We start from the raw sequence: 19,208 nt of genomic DNA on the forward strand, positions 1-19,208 counted from the left end.
TTAAGTCACGTAATACTTAAAAATCAGTTTCACAATATTTAAAAACTAATAATGTAATAACTAATTAATTTACCTACTCACAATCAGGTTTAAGTTATCAAAAATTTTAAAATTTTAATTTGTCTGAAATTGTTTAAAGAATATTATTGTCAAGTTATGTCAAAATTTAATTAAAAATAATTAAAATTATAATGAATGATATTTTTAAATTGAGGTTATGAAAAGTGTTATTTCTCATAATTACTTCTAAATTTATGTGGACAATATCTACTTTGAAATTGAGCTTTCCTCCATTATGGTCTTTCATTTTTTTAATATATTTATCTTCACCATTCATTCATTTATACACACACATGTTAGGTCCATGCAGCAAGTCCTTTCTTTTATTTTGTGGTTCTAGTTTTAGCTCCAGTCGTTTTCTATATATGTCTATCTTTACATGTTCGAAACACATTGTATTCCTTGGAATTTTCTGAAACTTCCCATAGTGCATTTGTCTTTTTCTAGATGCGGAGCATCATATCATTTTACCGTAAAACCTGTCCATATTTTCAAGTTTCTTTGGTCATGGGGCACAATTATAAGCTTGAATAAGGAATGTGAAACCTCGAAACTATTGTTATAGGAAAGTTTCGGGACTGCAATTTAAGCTTCAGCTGTTTAAGAAGGCACGTTACCTGATCAGGCTGGTTGTCGGAGGGTCAGGGTCGGAATGGGGTCGAAGGTTGTACGAAAGCTTAATGACCACAGAAATCATACTAATTTTCAGAAATGTTTTGGCCGTAGACCCGCCTTATGCTAAATCTCCATCATCGTCATTCCCTACGCAAGCTCGTACAAGATCAGTGCGTAAAAATGTGAAGCGTGGAAAGTCAATGTAAACTTTATTAAAGGAACACATGTTTGGTGGTCAATTTGGCTGGATTCTATTAAAGAACTTTGATACTGACAGCCAGTGGGGCAAGCCATACCTAGCAGGAAAAAAAATGTGAAAAAACAAGAAAAAAAAAAGAATTTTCATTTTTAATTAGCAAATGACAAAAAATATTGTTTCCATTCAAATGATTTAAAATTTTTCATTACTCTATAAAGTTCTTACCATTATTATTAAATTGTGAATCTTATTTATTTTGAAATATATGATAACTTTTTATATGTTAACCTGTTATATCTTAATTCCACTTTTTTTTTTATGTTGTGTGATCATAAGAATCTATATACATAATAGTAATTTTTTATATGCATATTTGATATTTGTAAGACTCTTCTGGGAGTAGTTATAGATTATACTTAAAATGTCAATTTCTCTTATCATTATCTATTCAGATATTTTTGAATTTCTTTTGGGCTTCTTGTATGAAAATTGTACTTTTTCACTTCATAAAAAAAAAATTCAGAAACCAATATTAAACGAATGGGCTCTAGCCCACTTTGTAAGATATGATCCCGAGCCCTATAAAATCTTGTTAAACATTAGAACATTTTAGTGGGCTCTCAAGCATTTGCCCACGATCAACGTTTGAAGTCCAAAAAGGGTTTGGGCTATAAGCAAAAGATATGTAGATAGTTTAATTGCATAATTAAGTATTTCTTTCTATATTCAGAAAAAATAAAAGCATTTACAAGGTTAATTTACACAAAATAATGTTTGTTTGGTGGAGTATAATGAATAATATTGATAGTGAAATGGGTATCAATTAATTCATTTACTACATAATTTATAGGGCATGTTGAGAGAGGATTTCTAATTGAATGAGGAAATATTCCACAAAGATCAGATCATAAAGATCCAAAATTCATAAAAAGTTGTTTATACTTTTTATACCATGATTTCCATTTCTAGAACTAGACTAATCTTGGAAAAAACAATTCCCTCTGTTATCTTTACCAAGAAAGGGAAACAAGTGATTATTAAGGTTAATTAATTTGGAATTAAGCTATGATTCCTCTTAATGAGGTAAGATGGCCCCCATAAATAGTCAACAAAGTATGCAAAAACCATTTTGCGGAGGTGTATAGGTCTTGCTATCGTGCTCAAAATGACCTTGATAACCTACTTAGATATGCTTTAATCTTCCCATGTCTAATCAATACAATGAAAATGACCTCATATCATATCCTTAAACTATAATCATGAAACATTAAGCATGTTGATAAACCATAATTATATGTTTAATCTCATTAGTGTTTTTAATCTGAAACCTATTGGTTTATTCCTCCTTAAGAGCAATGATCAAATGACACGATCGACCACAGCCTGAACCAATGAAAATTGGCAAGACACTTTGGGGTGAAGTGCTTTTTCAACAGGCTAATGGCAGGACGAAACATGAGAGTCTTGAGCTGAAGTAAAAAGGCAGATCATGTTGGCCATATTGACATTTGAAACCCCAAAAAAGTTTTTTATGTTTTATTTTATTTTTCTTAATGTTGGGTAATCAACAGCTTGATTATGACATTTGGAATAATCGTACGTCATTTGTTGGAAATTATGGTCCCAAATAGATTCTTTCATATCTCTCATAACAAATTCTTTTAGCGAGGTAGGCTTGGCTTTCCCAATTTTATATTTAGTAGTAGCTTTTTTTGAATTAATAAATTGTATGATGTCTATATTCATTATACAACTTTCAATATTGTTCACCTGAAAATCTAATTTCATGATCAATCTATATTAAACTTTATATATAACAAACTAATCCATGTATGTATCTATCTATGACTATGAGAAAAATCAAGCTGCCTGAGTTATTCTCCTTGTTGGAGAAATCCAATTCTAACGATGCCGCCCCGGATGTAGATTTGATGTTGATCAGAGGATTAAAGCTATTAACATGAAAGGACAAAGGAATATGGCATCACCATAATCTTCCCAAATCAAGATTAGCTGTTAAACAATCAAGATTCCCTTCCATGTTTAATTCTCTAGCTTTGAAAAGGTGTATGTTTTCCTGTCCTTTATTCCATCAGTGTAGCGAGAAACCATGGCTGAAAATAAACTGAGAGTAAGTTCAAAGACCTTACCAATATTGATCCGCCATACTTGTATCCCTCGAAGGAAATTATTTATTGGCTAATATAGAGCATAAATCATAATCTTTTTTGACTATACAGTGCCAAAAAAATAAAAATGTTCTTAGCCTTGGTTATATCCTGCTTGAATCATTTCATACATTATGACTAAGATGTAATAATTAACTACACTTACAACCATCAAAGGCCTTGAAAAACTCAGACTAAGAGTTCCAATTCACGCTAGGAAGTATAAACTGCTGCCGGGAAACGCCATCGCCGAAGGATCCAACGAGCGTGCCAGGGTAAAATGGAGCGTTCTGAGGTAGCTGATTGAGCAAAGAAACAAAGGAGTTGGTATCATCAATGCCAGCTGTGCTACTACTATTCAGATCACCCTGGAATCTTTTTCCGGCTTGTGACCCAAATGAAGAATTTGGTTCATTCCAGTACTGTGGAGGAACTGTACGTTTAACAGGGAATGCATTTGTCGTCGTAGAAGCTAAGGACATGGAAAGATCTTGCTTTGAGCTTGAAGAGGCAGCTGGTATTTGTGAAATGGAACTGTGTTGCATGCCTTCTCCTGTTAGTATCCCTTCGAAGAAATTCGCTTCGTTTTCTAGCAATGAACCATAACCTGTAGCTTTCGATGTAGGAGGCTTTGGATTGTGATGGGTAGAAGTTGGCAGTGTTGCTAGCATCCCCACTGTGGAATAGTCTTTGTCCCTCTCCATCGGTCTTTGGGTATTATTCTTCTTGTAAATCCGGCATAGAACCCAATCATCAAGCTGAAAACAGAAACCAAGAAGATAAAGCAGAAAGAGAAGGAGAAGATGGAAAAAACACATCAGTAAGTGATCTAAATCTTAAATTTATGCGACTTCAACAGATTACGTACGTACCCTTAAAGAACCTTTCCTGTTGGCTACATCAGCAATTTGTGGCTTTGAAGTAGAATTATTGTCGACAAGGCGATATTCATGCATGATCCAATTTGTTTTAATCCCTTTTGGAGGCTTACCTCCATAGAATACTAGAGCCTTTTTGACACCAACCTTTTGATTTCCATTAGAAGTTATAATCGGCTTATCAGTCCCTGTGGCTTTCCAATAACCAGAAGTTGCGGCTCTATTAGGCCTTGCTCCATTCGGATATTTCCTGTCTCTAGGACTGAAAAAATACCACTCTTGCTCTCCAAAGGTTGCCTTACCTACAAAATTGCATAATCCAAAGACTTGTTCATCAAAGGTAATTAACTAAATATGGGTTGATCAATGAAAACATGGTGATCAAGTAAATCTGGATATGTACTTGGCAACTCCCATGGATCAAACTTGTAAAGATCAACTTCTGCTATGATTGTAACAGGCAGAGGAGCAGAAGCAGCCTTCCGTTTGAGGTAGTGAACCACTAGCTCTTCATCTGTCGGGTGGAACCGGAACCCTGGCGGGAGTTGCGGGTGCGGCGAGGCAGATGATGAATCTGTACTCTCCATTAATTTTGCTGAATTTAACCTTGGATTTAAACTTTTCTTTTTAACTTTAATGAAACCTACGAACTTGAAGACTATTGAGGTAAATGAAAAATAATGGACAAAAGAGATATGATGTTAATGTTATAAGGTAGGGGGAGAGGGGTATGGGGGAGGGGGACAAAGAGTGGCTGCTAGGTTCTGATGAAGGGCCAAGTGGGCACCCGTTATCGGATGACACGTGGCATATTTAGAGTGAAGGTTATTGTGACACGTGGTTGGGAATGGGTGGTAGGGACCACATAAGCGGGCAAAAGGCAACAAATTTGGGAAGGGGCAGCTTTCTGGGGTCGTAGGTTTGGAACTGCCTATACGCTTTCCATGTCATGCTTTTCCTATGCAACAGCGTAACACCCACAATCCCAAAAACTAATTTTCAAGAGAAAAGGGAGTGTGTGGGTTTGCATGTGCGTTCTCGACCCATGCTTTCTTCATTCAGCAATTGTTCACCTCATACAGCAATGCAACGATCACTACATACTGTAAAACTTGCTCAAGGAAGGTTATTTCTAGATTGCATCCTGCAAACTTTTCCCATGTAAATTTCTAGATAAGTATACATTAAATTGATTGATCTTTAACTAGCAAGGAGATTACCTGGCAGAACCATGAAAATTTTCTGCTGTAGGGTGGGAATAAGAAAGCGAAAAACCAAGTGAACATCAGGCAGAATCCATGGAACAAGGGGCCGTCTTTGACCTGGCAGGTTGTCATTTTCCTTCCATAATTGATCCGAATATATGTATATATAGATTACAGGTAGCATGCTTTCCTTGATAGCGCCTTTATCTTTTGGAGTTTGCTTGTGCTATAGCCTTCAGGAAATGCATGGTGGTGTGTGCGGTTGTCTATTCACTGGAGCACGTTCTCACTACTAATTCCAATCATCTTTATCTATCTCACTTCTTTCCTTTTTTTTTTTGGAAAAATCTAAGAATCCTCTGCCCATTTTTATACACGTGTTCTCTTTCAAGTTTGGTTTCTTTTCTTTTGCCACCGAAAGGAATTCTATGGCCAAACTGCCTCTTTGCTTAAGTACAGAGCCAAATCTGTTGGACGTTGTTTTCCATAGATGATACGCTATCACAGATTTCGTGTAATGAACCACAAAAAGCACGAGGGAAATGCAATTTCATTGCCTAAATTCCTAACCAAGAAAATCAACTAGAATCCTCCATGAGTTCTTTTTTGTATTTTTGATTGCTTAGAAGCATCATAATCAACAATAGAATCACAAGGAGCTCTGTTAAGTTTGCATGTTAGACTTGATCAGTTGCTTCTTTAGCTACAGAAACTATATATTCTGCATCCCATTCCACCGGTATTGCTGACCTGGGTTACCATGCTGAAGTTAAACCATCTGGTAGTTCCCTGGAATTCATTGGCAAGATCTTTATTATGGCTCTACTTACATTTTCTTCTGTCTTGTGTGCCTGACGTAGCAATATATTTATAATGTTAATGTAAATGCCAATAGTTATGCATTCCCAACAAAAGTTCAAGTAGCTTGACACTAAGAGTACCCATCATCAATTTCATTTTAAGCATTACTGTCCCCATTAACATTACGTTGACATTTATTCTTCCTTACTATACCTGTTGTGATCCAATTCTTAGAAAAGAATTTCAAAGCTTCACTGCTTGGAACTGAAAAGTTTGGAGCTTTGATCAGCAATGGTGTTAGGGGGAAAATCTGATGCAGTTAGTAGGACCATTGAGAGCTGGCCTTTTAAACTTAGTTGTAATCTGACAAAAGTGCCTGTCAAAGGGATGGTCTTTCATAATTTGTCAGAAAAGCACCTCATGTTGTAATCATTAGTATCATCCTATCTCTTTTCCCAGGTCAATAAATCTCATAAAGGAGGAAATCCTTTTTCATGGAAGTTCATTTAATTTCAACAGAGATTGACATTGTTTTTGTTCTCACAAATGTGAAGTAATGGGTGCCTTTTCGAAATTCAGAGGTAGACATAACTGGAAACGGTATGGCAATGTGAGTAGAGAAAGGCTAATATTTATCTTTAGCAGCTGTAGCTACGCCAAAATGGATGTCTTCATCAAAAATCAGTTAATATTATCAGGAAAGATATTGGTCCCGGTCCACTTCCAAGTAAAGGACAAAATATTAATGGCTCTTTTCTCAATTCTAACTGTTAATAGAAGATGAGATATCACCAAACTTTTGGCCATGGAGCTGACTTTTGAAAACGAAAGAGATAATAACAGATTTTTTTTTTATGGTCTCTTGTAAAAATTGTTGATAGACATGAGAACTTTGGGAATGCCAGAAATCAGTAGTCATTTCGATGATTTACCTTAAACAATGAGGATGGTACGTATGAATTCACTAGCCAATGAACATTTTTAGTTTAACATCAAGCAATCACATGAAGACCAAAGTAAAAATGTTGCTTTACTTTGAGATTTCTTATGAAGTCAAAACTCAAAAGGAGGCTGGATCAAGGAAAGTTGCTTTTTGAAGCAACCTATACTGATCCAAGCTGCAAAGTCAAGATTCCGCAGGAAAATCTTTGAATATTCAGATTTGTCCAAGCTGTGGCTTGCACACATGTGGAGCTCGTATCCTTTTATATTGAAGGCCAGGTCTCATAAGCAGAGTTCATAGACTACCAGCACCTTTTCTACACTTGTTCTTTAGGTAAGAACCGGTGGCTTTAGATGCTAGTGAGACTACATGTGTAAATCATATCAGAGGACAATGAATTTACATCCATATGGATAAAAAGTCTTTTTGTTTAACATTTGGCATGGTCTAATTTCACATAAAAGGAAAAAAGGAAAGAAGACTTGGCATGGTTTAACTGAAAGATAATCTAGAAACACTATATTTTGCAGCAGATAGTCCCAGTGCTGATCTCCCTAATTTTGGAGCATCAATGAAAAGACTAAAATTATTAAATCATCCCAAATTAAATTGTCTCAAATAATGGGAATTCTTCTTAAGAGCCTCCTTCAACCTCTAAATGGTGTCATAACATACATCTTACAAGAGTGAGAGGCCACGCTTGAAGTCAATCTATAGCGCCTTTTCATTGCAACAAATTTGTGCTGCAACAAAAATATCATGAAGGTTAAGGGCAGCCTTTAGATGTCACCAATTCATTTGTTATCATCATAAAGGAAGAACATAAGAGATCCATTGTTAGTTCAAATCATGAGAGGATTATAAGGCGGAACCATACCTTCCACACATCCCTAACAGTGACAGGACGAGAAGGAGAGAGTCCAATTTCTCTCCATCCCACGGAGATAGGTGCTCTAGCGTGGCTTCTGTTCCATAACACTACCACCACCCTTCCCCCTGATAATGGCCCTGCCCAAATCTGTATCGTGTTGATGAGGAAATTGTGGTCAATCATATGTACGGACTTTCATTTTTTTTTCTTAGTGGGTTTGGCAAGATGACTTCTGTGGATATGAATTGAAGAATACAGTGTTTAAAAGACTACCTCAAGGCCACCTTTGGTTCGTATTTTCCTCCCCTGAACTCCTAGTGGGTCCTGATTAATATCTATCACTTCCTTGTTTCCAATGATACTTAGAGTCTCTCTGCTTGCAGATGAAACATCGCATCCAAGAAGCAGAGGAGCCTGCCATGAAAAGGTTTACTATATAATCACAAAACATTACGTGCAAGATAAATATAAGGGTAGAATCAAGAGACACACCTTCATAAGAGCCCAAATACTAAAATGAGACCGATATTCCTCTACAGTCATTCCTCCGTTGCCCACTTCCAGCATGTCAGGATCTATTGTGCATTTGAGATTATGACTCAAATTAGTGAAATAAGATTGAACAAAAAAGGAATGAACAAAGTAGCTACGGAATTAGCTATGTTATTTCTTAAAACAGTGCTGCAACCTTTTGCACTGAAGAAAAAAATCATAGCAGAAGCAGAAGTTAAAAGTTTGCGCTTACCATTCCACCCGCCAGGTCCAGCATATCTTGCCCAAACGTCGTTTGCATCTGCAATTGAGGTTATACTGGAAAAGGGGAAAAAGAAAATGAAAAACTCAAATGAAACTATGATAACAACTAATTCAATGTTTAATCCATAAATATAATCGGTTAATCAGCTTCAGAGTACATTAATAAAAGAAGAAAAAGGACTACACCTTGCCCAGGTGTCATTAATATCCCCTGTAGTCCTCCAAGAATGGCCATATGCACCAGCCCACGTTGCTGGTTTCTCTTGTCCCCTGGAAAAATACACTACTGTTTAAGGAACATGCCTTAAATTTTAGCATAGAGCTGATGTCATAAACTTCATACGCACATACCATTCGCATAAAGAGTAATGGATTGGGCGGCCTGCTTTTTGTAATGCACGACTCATCCTCACATATCTTCACAAAGAATATTGTTTGTTACATAACTAGATGTTAATGCTCAATATAATAAACTCCAGTGACAATTGATTTTACCTCCCTCGATTTTTGGAACCATCATTGTAGCAGTTGTCATACTTTATGTAGTCAACCCCCTACAGAAAGGAAGTCCCCATCAGCTGGAATCCTGTATTTAAGCAAATTATATAGTTGCAACCTTAAGGACACCAACCCATTCAGCAAAAGTCTTTGCATCTTGATCTTCATGCCCAAGAGAGCCAGGCATTTGGTTACTGCAGGTTCTATTACTGTGGAGATGGAACAAAGGTTTGAACTTTCAAACACTTAATATATTTGTTTTTATATGCAAAAGAAACTTTCAAGTATGCCACATGCACCATGATGATCACACTATTTATACATAATCAAAATAATTCAGGGACATTTTACCCAGCATCGGCATATATCCCAAGTTTCAAGCCTTTTGAATGAACATAATCTGCAAGGGCCTTAATGCCAGATGGAAAGGTAGTGAGCTTGCCCCTTAAATTACCCTTCTTGTCTCTTTCCCCTTCAGCCCAACAATCATCTGCTCATACACAACCAATCAGTAAATCAGAGACAATTCCTGTAATCACCATTATGGTTTATTTGGTAACTCTCCACAGAATCCACAGGTATTGGCCAAAGGATTTAAGAAAAGCTTGTTTTTGATTCATACCAAGATTTACGAACTTGTATCCAAGTTTTGCCAAACCAGTTGAAACAAGAGCATCCGCTGTTCTCAGGAACAAAACAAAACTAGTAAAAATCCATGTTGGAAAGATGTGCAAATATTTCAGCTCGAAATCCTAACATTAAACCAAGATTTCTGATTCCAGCAATTTCAAATATTCGACTCTTGGTCTATGACTCTAGGTCAAAACATAAGGAAATAGTTCAGCTTGTTCCTTTAAAGATTTAGATGAGGACAAAAAGATTCAATTAATTAATTAAGAACATAACATAAGAGAAATTCACTTAGGCAGAGGCAATGAATACTCTGTCAACTAACAATCGACAGCAAGAAGTCACAAGATTTTCAGAAAACAATAAATAAATAACCCAACAACCATATGATGTAGTTTGGAGTAAGAAATTGAAATTCAAAGTCAGTCCGTTCAAATTAGGTGTAGAGAAGATGCACCAAATTTTAAATGCATAGGAAAAGATGGTCCTATTCAAGGAAAGTAAAGATCATGGCCTACAATTTTAAACATCTATTCTGCAATATTAAATGAATAGAAGTTTGAGCCATAAAAAGACCAAAGGTAAAAGGAAACAAGAAGATAATATATAAGCTACAGTTCAATATCAAGAATTCCGTAGTTAGACCTATTCAGAACCTAATAAGGGAGTGTGTAGGCAATTCTTGTTGAGTGAAAGACGGTTCAGTTTATAAAGTATAGAATTCAGGTTAGCATTTTAATGCATTCAAGCCAAAATTAATTACTGGATCAAAGAGAAACACTAAAAAAGACTGCAGATTGAAGGGTGTCCACTGTTGAAATATTCAAAGTCAACTATATTGAAAATGGAAGCAATTATACTGTGCTTTCCAAAGGGGCCGTAACGCTGCTTGGTGGTGGTCTTAAGCATCTATTCTGCAACAAAATATTAATCAATCTTTTGGAGGAAACAGTGAGAGTGGGAGATACGCATGTAAGCAAAGTAGGCTCCAGCTCAATGAAATCCTTCATGAAATAACATTGTTATTATTGGTTGAAACAGAGAAGCTCACCAGTACTCCTTACAATCGTCTCATTTAAATCGCAATGAAAGTGATTCCAGCTATTCCAACTGCAATAATGATCTACCTCCAGTTATTAAATATATAGAATGTAATCTCCTTTAAAATAAAGAAGGCAAAAGTAACAGGATTACCCCATCGGAGGAGTGCGAGAAACCCCATTGTCCAGAAGGAACCGAGAGTGAGTTTGATGTCCATGGCTACTGACATTCATTGAACAAGCCGCCTGGTGGACGGCCCAAAGGTTGAGAAGAGCAACAAAAAGAAACTTGACTCTGAATCCCTTTGCCATACTCATATGATGAGAAAGCAAAACAACAGAAAAGGAAAGGGAGGAAATATTTCTGGTTTTCGAAAGTAGAGATTGAATTGTAGTTGGAGTGAAATAAATATGCTCAAGAAATGTGAAAACGCGGGATGGGAATCGGGAAGAGGACAGTCCTTTGACAGTGCACGAATGAGGTGACTGACCGGTTGTCGGTTGGGGCACAACCCTCTTAAATACGATCCTTGCTTTTACTGCTACCTATATACTGTGGGACACTTCAGTATCCTTTTCTAATCCAGATGACATTATCACAAAGCAAAAGAGAAGCAACTGTTAAATCATAGGTGTACTCTGACCAGCCTCCAGGCTCCAAGCCTCTGTATATATAACAATTTTCAGAACAACATTATACGATGTAGAAAACCATGGTTGTGTATCTCTTCTCAAGACTTATCAAATTGATCATCAACAAGTCAAGATTTTTCTAGTAAGATTCATATCTTGAATCTTATCCCTCTTTGGATAATTATAAACAAATTTAATCCCTCTAAGTGAGGGATTGTTATAACAATTTCGTGAAGTATTAATTGTGTAGTGAATCAATTCAAGGGGAGTGAAGAGATATCAATCTTGAAGCTTTTATCTCTCTTGGCCCTTGGGGGTTGGTCAGTCACCTCCAATCTTGTATCACTTTCCAAGCTTTTTTCTCTTAGCCAACAGAAAGAATCTTTTTCCTCATAAAGAGGGATAACTATATTAATCTCATAAAATATTAGTCAAACTTGTGTCACCTCCACAGCTTATCCATGATATGAGTTAGATTTTTTTTTTTTTGTATGAGAGAATACAAAAGAAAATGGAATTCTAATCTGAATGGCAAACATGTAGTAAACCAAGCTTGTGTCACTTTCCAAGACTTATCAATTGAATATGTCAAACTTTTTTCATTTTGGTACTAGGATACGAGAGAGTCAAGGGGAAGGTCATGGATCTTATCCCTTCAATACAGAAGGGTAACCCCCATTAAGGTCTTGGATATTGTATAGGAGATCTCACCCTAACAAACAAAATCTTGGAGCCCGAGGCATCTTATTGGATAAATGTTGCAGTGCCCGGGATGATTTTCTGTGGAGGGAGGTGTGTCCTGGGGTTCTTTCAATGGATAGCTGGTTGCAGCTGAGCAAAACAAGGAGGGAGGAATTGGTTTCTTGTCAGTTTTTTCACCGTGTTGTGGCTTTTAGGGAGGAGCTTTTCCTTTGCAGCTGAATGCACGCGACAGTTTGTAGGATAATGGATGAAGCTAGGACAACTCAGATTAGTGACAGAGCAGGGTTGCATGAGGCTTGGACACCTCTGTCTCCATCAGATGTACTCTAAACGAATGTGGATGACCAGGCTATGTTTGGCAGCTAGCAGGCTGCAGGTTTGGGCATAAGCGAATGTGGATGATACGGGGTTTTCAACAACTTGATAATTGAATAGTGATTGCTCAATGGCCGTTAAGGAAATTGAAAAGTGTTTATTGCTTGATACCATTTGTTTAAGCTGCTGATTTGCTCTAAATGTCGGCTCATAATTCATACCGAACGACAAGCCAGAATTCTTTGGCTCGTGCTTTGATTAGGATTCCCACCCATTAATTTCTTTTTTATTCTAATGCTAAAGTCATAGGTTCAACTCCATGCACAAGATCAAATATATTATAGCAGCAATATATTCATGTATAAACAATTCCTCAGTTGTTGCTTCGTCGATGAAGTTCACCTGACAAGCGACGATCATATATGTTTAACTTGGTCAATGACCCACCGGTTCTATCAGAATTTTAACCTATTAATCGAAACCCAAACGGTACAATAAAAAATTATTGCCCACCTAAATGTTTCAAAGGCATGTTTCGCATGATAAGCTAGGGACAAGAAGGGCTGGTTCAACATTTGAGTCAAGAACTCAAGAGTAAAACATTACTATATTTAACTAAATCAAATTACAATTAATTACATAATTCATCTCTACTTGCACTAATTCTATATAGAGTGTGTATCCATTACCAAAAACATATATGAACTGTTATAGCGAATGTAAACCTTCTAAGGACACGCATGTTTTTCTTGCTTTCATGTCCTTGGAAACAATTAAACGTGGAAAGACAAAAAGGGCAAAACCCAAAAAGGAAAGTAGACGGCAATTAGAATCACGAGAGATACTGTTATCTTTTACCATGACTAGGAAGGAGAGAAATTCGTCTTTGCAGCAGTTGACTTCAAAATTTGGAAGCATTTCTTTTTGGATCCCCAAATAAGGTCAATTCTAGTTGGGACACTTTCAATATTCATTTTTAAAAAAGAAAACAAATTAAAATTTTCATTTATTCAAAACTAAATTTATAAAACTATCTTGCGTAACGGTAGTGTACCAGGACAATATAAAAAAGAACATAAAAATTCCCTTTATTTGCTTGACCTATTTAATAAAAACAAATAAAGATTTTTCGAACTTTATCAATTTCTTTTTTTGAAAAGAAAAAACTTTATCGATTTAACAGTTATTATCTCTTCTATAAAAGCATGAATATATTTTATTTTTTAAATATATAAAATAAAATATCCAAACCAAATCTTAACGTTAACATATATCTCATAGTCTTTTTCTATTATTTCAACTATAATAAATAATTAAATTTATAAAAAAAAATCATCCGACTTAATTTTGATAAAATATTATACTTTCATAAACTTTTCGATCTTTGATATACATGTATGTCAAGAAACAAAAAATTTAATTAGAAATAATTAATGGGGAAGCATGCTTTGATTTTTTTTTCTTTTTTTTACCGTAAACAATGGAATCTAAAAGCTACCAAAACTCCAGGAAAGATCCCCATCATTTCTTTGCAAATTAAATTGCGTCAAAGATTTAGCCGAGCATGTGATACTTGGCTTAACTTCACCATGTAAATCACTTCTTCTTTTCAACCCCTCAGAGTCAACGCTAATAGATCTTCTCCAATTAGCTTTATAGTTAAGATAAAGAGAAAAAAAGTCAATGTTGATACATCAATATATCATTATCACAATTGGAAACTGCATATTCTTTTTTATTATTATTATTATTTTTTCAGATGATTCTTATATATTTTGTTCATTGTGCTTGATAGGGGTGAAAAGAAAATGGAGGAGAAGGGAAACAAGATAGGAGATGAAGGGGAAACTAAATATTACTTTTTCCAGTAATTTGGTATAGGAGAAGGAAAATAGAAGGGAAAAAATTTCAGGTTAAAATGATTAATAGGATAACTCATTTCAATTGCTAGACTATATAATATTTCATTTCCTTTAGTGCATAATTTTATTTCAATTTTTCTTTCCATTTTCTTTCATTATGATTGGATTTATAAGTATCGAAATATACACTTTTCAAAAAAAAGTATAGAAATATGCATAAAAATCCTTCCAATTTCCTTTTTACCAAATTAAAGAGAAAAAAAGTTTTATTTCTTTCAAAAATTTTCATCCTTTTTATCCTTTCCCAAAAACAATGTTTCATTTCTTTAAATATATATATATATATATATATGAAACATAGAGTATTATTTATTATAAAATCATATACCATACGTGTTGAATAACAAATTTAATATTTTATAAAATTATCATATAATCATGTTTTTTTTTCTTTTATGCATTAATTACATTGTGGATGGTAATTTTTTATTTTATAAAATTATCATATCTATCATTTAATGAATTTATATTTGATACACGATTAATGTATAGATTTTAAAAATATCTAATCAAAAAAATTTTCAAATTTTCGTTTTTACACATTTACATCATGATATATTCTTAAAAATATATATTGTTATATTCGGCAATTAAATGATAATATATAAATATTATATATTGACCATATATCAAATATGAACCTTTATTTAATTTATGTAATAAAGAATCACTTGAACTTAATATATTAAATTTCCAAAACAATTGGTAAAAGGATAACTAGCATACACCTTCCAAGCAACCAAGTTAATTAAAACCCATGCTTACGTACTATATTCAGTGGACTTAACCATCTGAAAAATTTATGCATATCAGTTTTAGGTAGCTTGCATGCTATTGTTTAATTTCATAGTCAAATATAATAATTAATCTTTGATTTTGCTTCTGTTTCTATTTTTTTTACGTTAATTATACATAGTACACGCTATATATATATATATATATATATATATATATATATGTAGATTTCCCGCTCTAAAACAACACTGTTGAGAGAAATTCATGAAAACTTCACTAGAGTGCGGTGACAGATCGATGCAACGTTCCAAGAAATTTTCTCATATGAAGCAAATAGCCGTTACTCACTCTTAATTAAATTTCTGGGTATCAACCCAGATTCATCATTGAAACTTCGGTGTTGTATCCGCACCAGCTTTTCTTCCCACATGTTCAAGTTCTTTCGAAGAAAGATAGAGAAAGATAGAGAAGACCCTACAGGCTTATGCTGGAACAATGAAGAAACAGAAAAGCAAATTTATTTGAATCTTGAACGTATTACAAAAGAATAATTCTGTCCAAAATCTATGTTACAACAGGTTTAGAATTGCACCTATTTGTTCACTTATTGTTAATGATGGAAGATCAAAGAAAGAGAAGAAGAAGAAGAAGAAGAATTTTACAAAATTTTACAACTTATTTGGAGATCTCCCTACCAAGTGTTTAGGAAGAAAACCTGGTTTCCTCCTACACAAAAAAATTGATTGAATTGAGGAATAAAAAAATGAAAGAACCTTGCGGTTAAAGGTACAATTTAACAAAGAATCTTCATTCTTGTTCACGATCCTGAACAATAAATGTACTTTTCTTGCTGGAATTCTCGGCTTCCACCTCCACCAAGTTCTTAATGACAGCGTCGGTTGCCGTATTCAAGAATTCTGACCAGTCCCTGGATACCCAGAAAAGGAAATGAAAGCAAAATTAGTTAGAAAAAGAGGAACTATATATATGCAAAATCAATTGTAAAGGAAGAAACTTCAGTTCTATTAAAAAAGTTATAGTGATCATACCCTGTTGAAGTCTCAAATGTAAGTCCGACGGTGTACTTTGCCTCCTCAAGAGCCAAGCTGAACCTTTGCAGCTGCTTGGCTGAACGTGTTCCGTAATCTTTAACTTGAAGCTGAGACGGTTTCACATCACAAAATATCGGTATAACTCTTTTCTTGCTCTCCTTTAGGAGAGCAAGCTCATGAAGGCAAAAGTAGGAGTCGCAATAATTGGGCGAAAAGATTGCGACACCAAGTTTACAGTTCCGGATAGCCGGATTGATTTTCTCGAATAGCCTGTCCCCAGGCTTCATGTTCCTGCTATCCAGGAAAGGCCTTAGCCCCAGCCTGAAAATATGGTCATGAAGCAACCCTGCAATGGTTCTCTTTGTATCGATCCCACGATGGTTAATAAAGATATCACAGGGAGGTCGAGTAGTTGCCTGGATGGCGGTTCGGGGCTGCAGGATTTTGCGGCACAAGTTCTTGGCAGATGAAGCACAACGTTGCTGCATGGCTCCTTGGAGAAGCTAACCCAAAAGGAATGATTCAAAGGTAAATATAGTTTGATCGAGTTCCAAGTGTCCTCTAATTGGTTTAAATGCTTTTGTATGGAAGTTATTGGAGAGAGCCGGAGCGGGACTAAGACGCTGATCAGAGACCTCGTATTTATAGTTTCACATTACACATGATAAACTTTGTTTAATGGGTGAATTTGATTTTCAATGCGAAGAATTGTAGAATTCTACGGTTTTGTTTGACAGCATAACCCAAAAAAAAAAGAGAAAAAAAAAAGCCTTGATTACTTGACCTCTCAACACTTTTCTGCGAATTGCATAATCCTTCAAACACGTTTATGGGTTTATATTTTTTATTATTTAGTTTTTCGATTAAATTTTGACATAGTCCTTCCTCAATATGTATATTACTATAAACGATTAAGGGGAGGATAAACCTTTCTCTTGGGCCCGTCATGGGGTCTGAAAATTAACATGATGTAGGGCATATACATGGTCCCCTTTCTTCCTTCTTTCTTGATTTCAATTTTTTTTATTACGAGAAAAAGTGATTAATGATGATTAATGCTGGGGGTATTGTCTTGTCTAATAAAGCAGGAAATAGAATAACCTACAACAAGCCGAATTAAACACTATATATCACAAGAAAATGTGTTGGGGGCCTTTAGGACATAATGGAATTTTGTCATTAAATTAATTTGAGTTCTAGAATCAAGAGCTGTCTAGAGGATCACTAAAGCTTTATTTTGCTTTCACAAAAAAGTGCTAAAAAGAAAATACCATGAATTTCTTCTGCCTTTCAATTTCATATAGCTAGCTTAAAAACATTAACAGAAAGAAATTTAATTTACTAAGAGTTGTCAAAATGAAATGGGTTTTTGTATGTTAACCACCTGTTTATTTTAAAATATATATATATTTTCCTCTCAACTTTTCCGATCATCCAAACAGAACCAAATGATCTTTTTATTTATTTATTTTTGTACAATGCGAGGAAATCATTATTGCATTTGTTATGAATAAGTTGATACATAATCTCAATATATATCATTTTTTTAGGTAGAGAGATAATGCATTAACCAATGAACAAAATGCTCGGATATAAGTATACCAGTATTTCTTTTTTACCAAATTTTAATTCTTTATTTGCATTATTTTTTTATTTTTTAATAATTTCAGTGGTTTTTTTAAAAAAATTATTTGGCCAACAAAGATTTGAGAGCCTATTAAAAAACTGATAAAAGCTACGAAGAATTGCCACAATAGAATGTGGGATATAGCATGAAATTTTGAGTTAACATTCTTTTCACTTTTTAACAATTTAATATATGTTTAGAATATATTAAGGCTTCATTTTGATAAGTTCGGACTATGGATACAAAATAATACATGAAATGGTGGGGTTTCAAATTAAGCAACTTAGCATTTCTTGCTTGTATTGTTGCTGTTTTCTATTACATTTTAGCTAGCTAGCCGCCATTGCCATTTAGCAATTCAAAGTCGTGGGGCACATCCATACACAAATGAAGAATAATATGAAATGTCTCATGAAGCATGCAAAATATCCATTTACGATTGTCTGCAAATGCAAAAAGGTTAGATCACTTGTTACGAGTCAAATCCCATTGCACTTGTGGCAAAATTAGTTTCTGCCCCTAATTAGTCTATCTGCCAATCACTCATGCTTCACATGGTTGATCAATCCATAATTAGCAGCTAATTAAGCCATTATTTGATTTATAAATGGAAATTTAAAATTGAACATCCTACGATTAATAGACTCGTACATGTTTATAGAAATAATGATCAATGATTAATTCGTTATGATAATAAGATATTCACATTGATCAAAAAACAACAAAGAAGTTATAATTCGATTTCTACATATATGTCACGTAAACAACAAATATTTATTGAAGAAGAAATTCATATTAAATTAATTCGATTTAATTTTTGATAATCTCATAGGTTAATGTAGTAATATAAAATTGGCAGTTTGCCAATGAATACAAAGGAATCGTTTAATGTTTTTGATACAAGCATAGTATGAACTCTTGACTCACCAATTGCAAAATGTGGGTCTTGAATTAGGGTTGAGAATAAAGCCAACAAGGTGGGGACAGACCGGACAACTCTTTTTCTCATGGTGGTGACAAAATTATATAAATAAAAAAAATAAAAAAGCAGCGGCGGCCGAAAAAACCTTTTGGAGGTTTGCAAACTGCGTGGAGCAACTTGTCTTCGTAATTACAGAAAGCTTGAATGCCAAGAATTGGAAATGTAAAACACAGTGGACAACTCAAACCGCCGAATTTTCTTAATTTCTGGGAAGATTATCAAAGCTTCGTCATATGTTTTCTTTTGGCTAATTATGGTTTTCCAGCCTACTAATTATTGTAGATATGCATACGTCTCTTTGTAATTAGGTCAAAAGTATTGAAGATTCAAATACGACTGTAACAACTTCCTTTTTTTGGGTATTACAGGGAAACCAACAAAGTAATCAAGTTCAGCCCTTAATTTGGGCACAAAGTAAATGGCTTCCGAAGGAATAATTTCCGGTTAAAGTTTGAAGATAGCGTTAAAGGATATTCAATTTAGAGATTTCGAATTCAAATATTTAAAGGGAAATGAAGTTTATAAATAAAAAAGGTTGGAACTATTTAAGTATTTGTGTTTATAAGATTTGTTTGG

General features: G+C 34.6%; 3 protein-coding genes across 4 annotated transcripts; all 3 read right to left on the reverse strand.

The window, feature by feature from the left end:
• Positions 1-3,017: 3,017 nt before the first annotated feature.
• Positions 3,018-4,577, reverse strand: LOC110424149 (NAC transcription factor 25-like). Of its 2 annotated transcripts, none has more exons than XM_021438659.1 (3): positions 4,324-4,577; positions 3,915-4,246; positions 3,018-3,800 (listed from the first exon to the last, which is right to left on the reverse strand). In XM_021438659.1, exons 1-3 carry the CDS (start codon positions 4,505-4,507, stop codon positions 3,237-3,239), a joined length of 1,080 nt encoding a protein of 359 aa, XP_021294334.1. In that variant the 5' UTR covers positions 4,508-4,577; the 3' UTR covers positions 3,018-3,236. The 2 variants fall into 2 exon arrangements, with proteins under 2 accessions (XP_021294334.1, XP_021294335.1); XM_021438660.2 differs by having other exon boundaries at positions 3,019-3,800; positions 3,915-4,222.
• A 2,694-nt stretch (positions 4,578-7,271) lies between these two features.
• LOC110424060 (alpha-galactosidase-like) lies at positions 7,272-11,219 on the reverse strand. Its single transcript, XM_021438547.2, has 13 exons — positions 10,819-11,219; positions 10,676-10,734; positions 9,617-9,673; positions 9,346-9,484; positions 9,128-9,203; positions 8,992-9,050; positions 8,848-8,913; positions 8,683-8,766; positions 8,486-8,550; positions 8,233-8,315; positions 8,014-8,154; positions 7,747-7,887; positions 7,272-7,612 (listed from the first exon to the last, which is right to left on the reverse strand). Exons 1-13 carry the CDS (start codon positions 10,980-10,982, stop codon positions 7,517-7,519), a joined length of 1,230 nt encoding a protein of 409 aa, XP_021294222.1. The 5' UTR covers positions 10,983-11,219; the 3' UTR covers positions 7,272-7,516.
• Positions 11,220-15,772: 4,553 nt separating this feature from the next.
• On the reverse strand, positions 15,773-16,511 carry LOC110424784 (Toll-Interleukin-Resistance (TIR) domain family protein). Its single transcript, XM_021439474.1, has 2 exons — positions 16,021-16,511; positions 15,773-15,899 (listed from the first exon to the last, which is right to left on the reverse strand). Exons 1-2 carry the CDS (start codon positions 16,509-16,511, stop codon positions 15,779-15,781), a joined length of 612 nt encoding a protein of 203 aa, XP_021295149.1. The 3' UTR covers positions 15,773-15,778.
• Positions 16,512-19,208: the final 2,697 nt, after the last annotated feature.

This window comes from Theobroma umbraticum, unplaced genomic scaffold (genome assembly GCF_002168275.2).
Source record: "Theobroma umbraticum cultivar Fairchild unplaced genomic scaffold, ASM216827v3 scaffold_204.0, whole genome shotgun sequence".
Taxonomy (NCBI): Eukaryota; Viridiplantae; Streptophyta; class Magnoliopsida; order Malvales; family Malvaceae; genus Theobroma; species Theobroma umbraticum.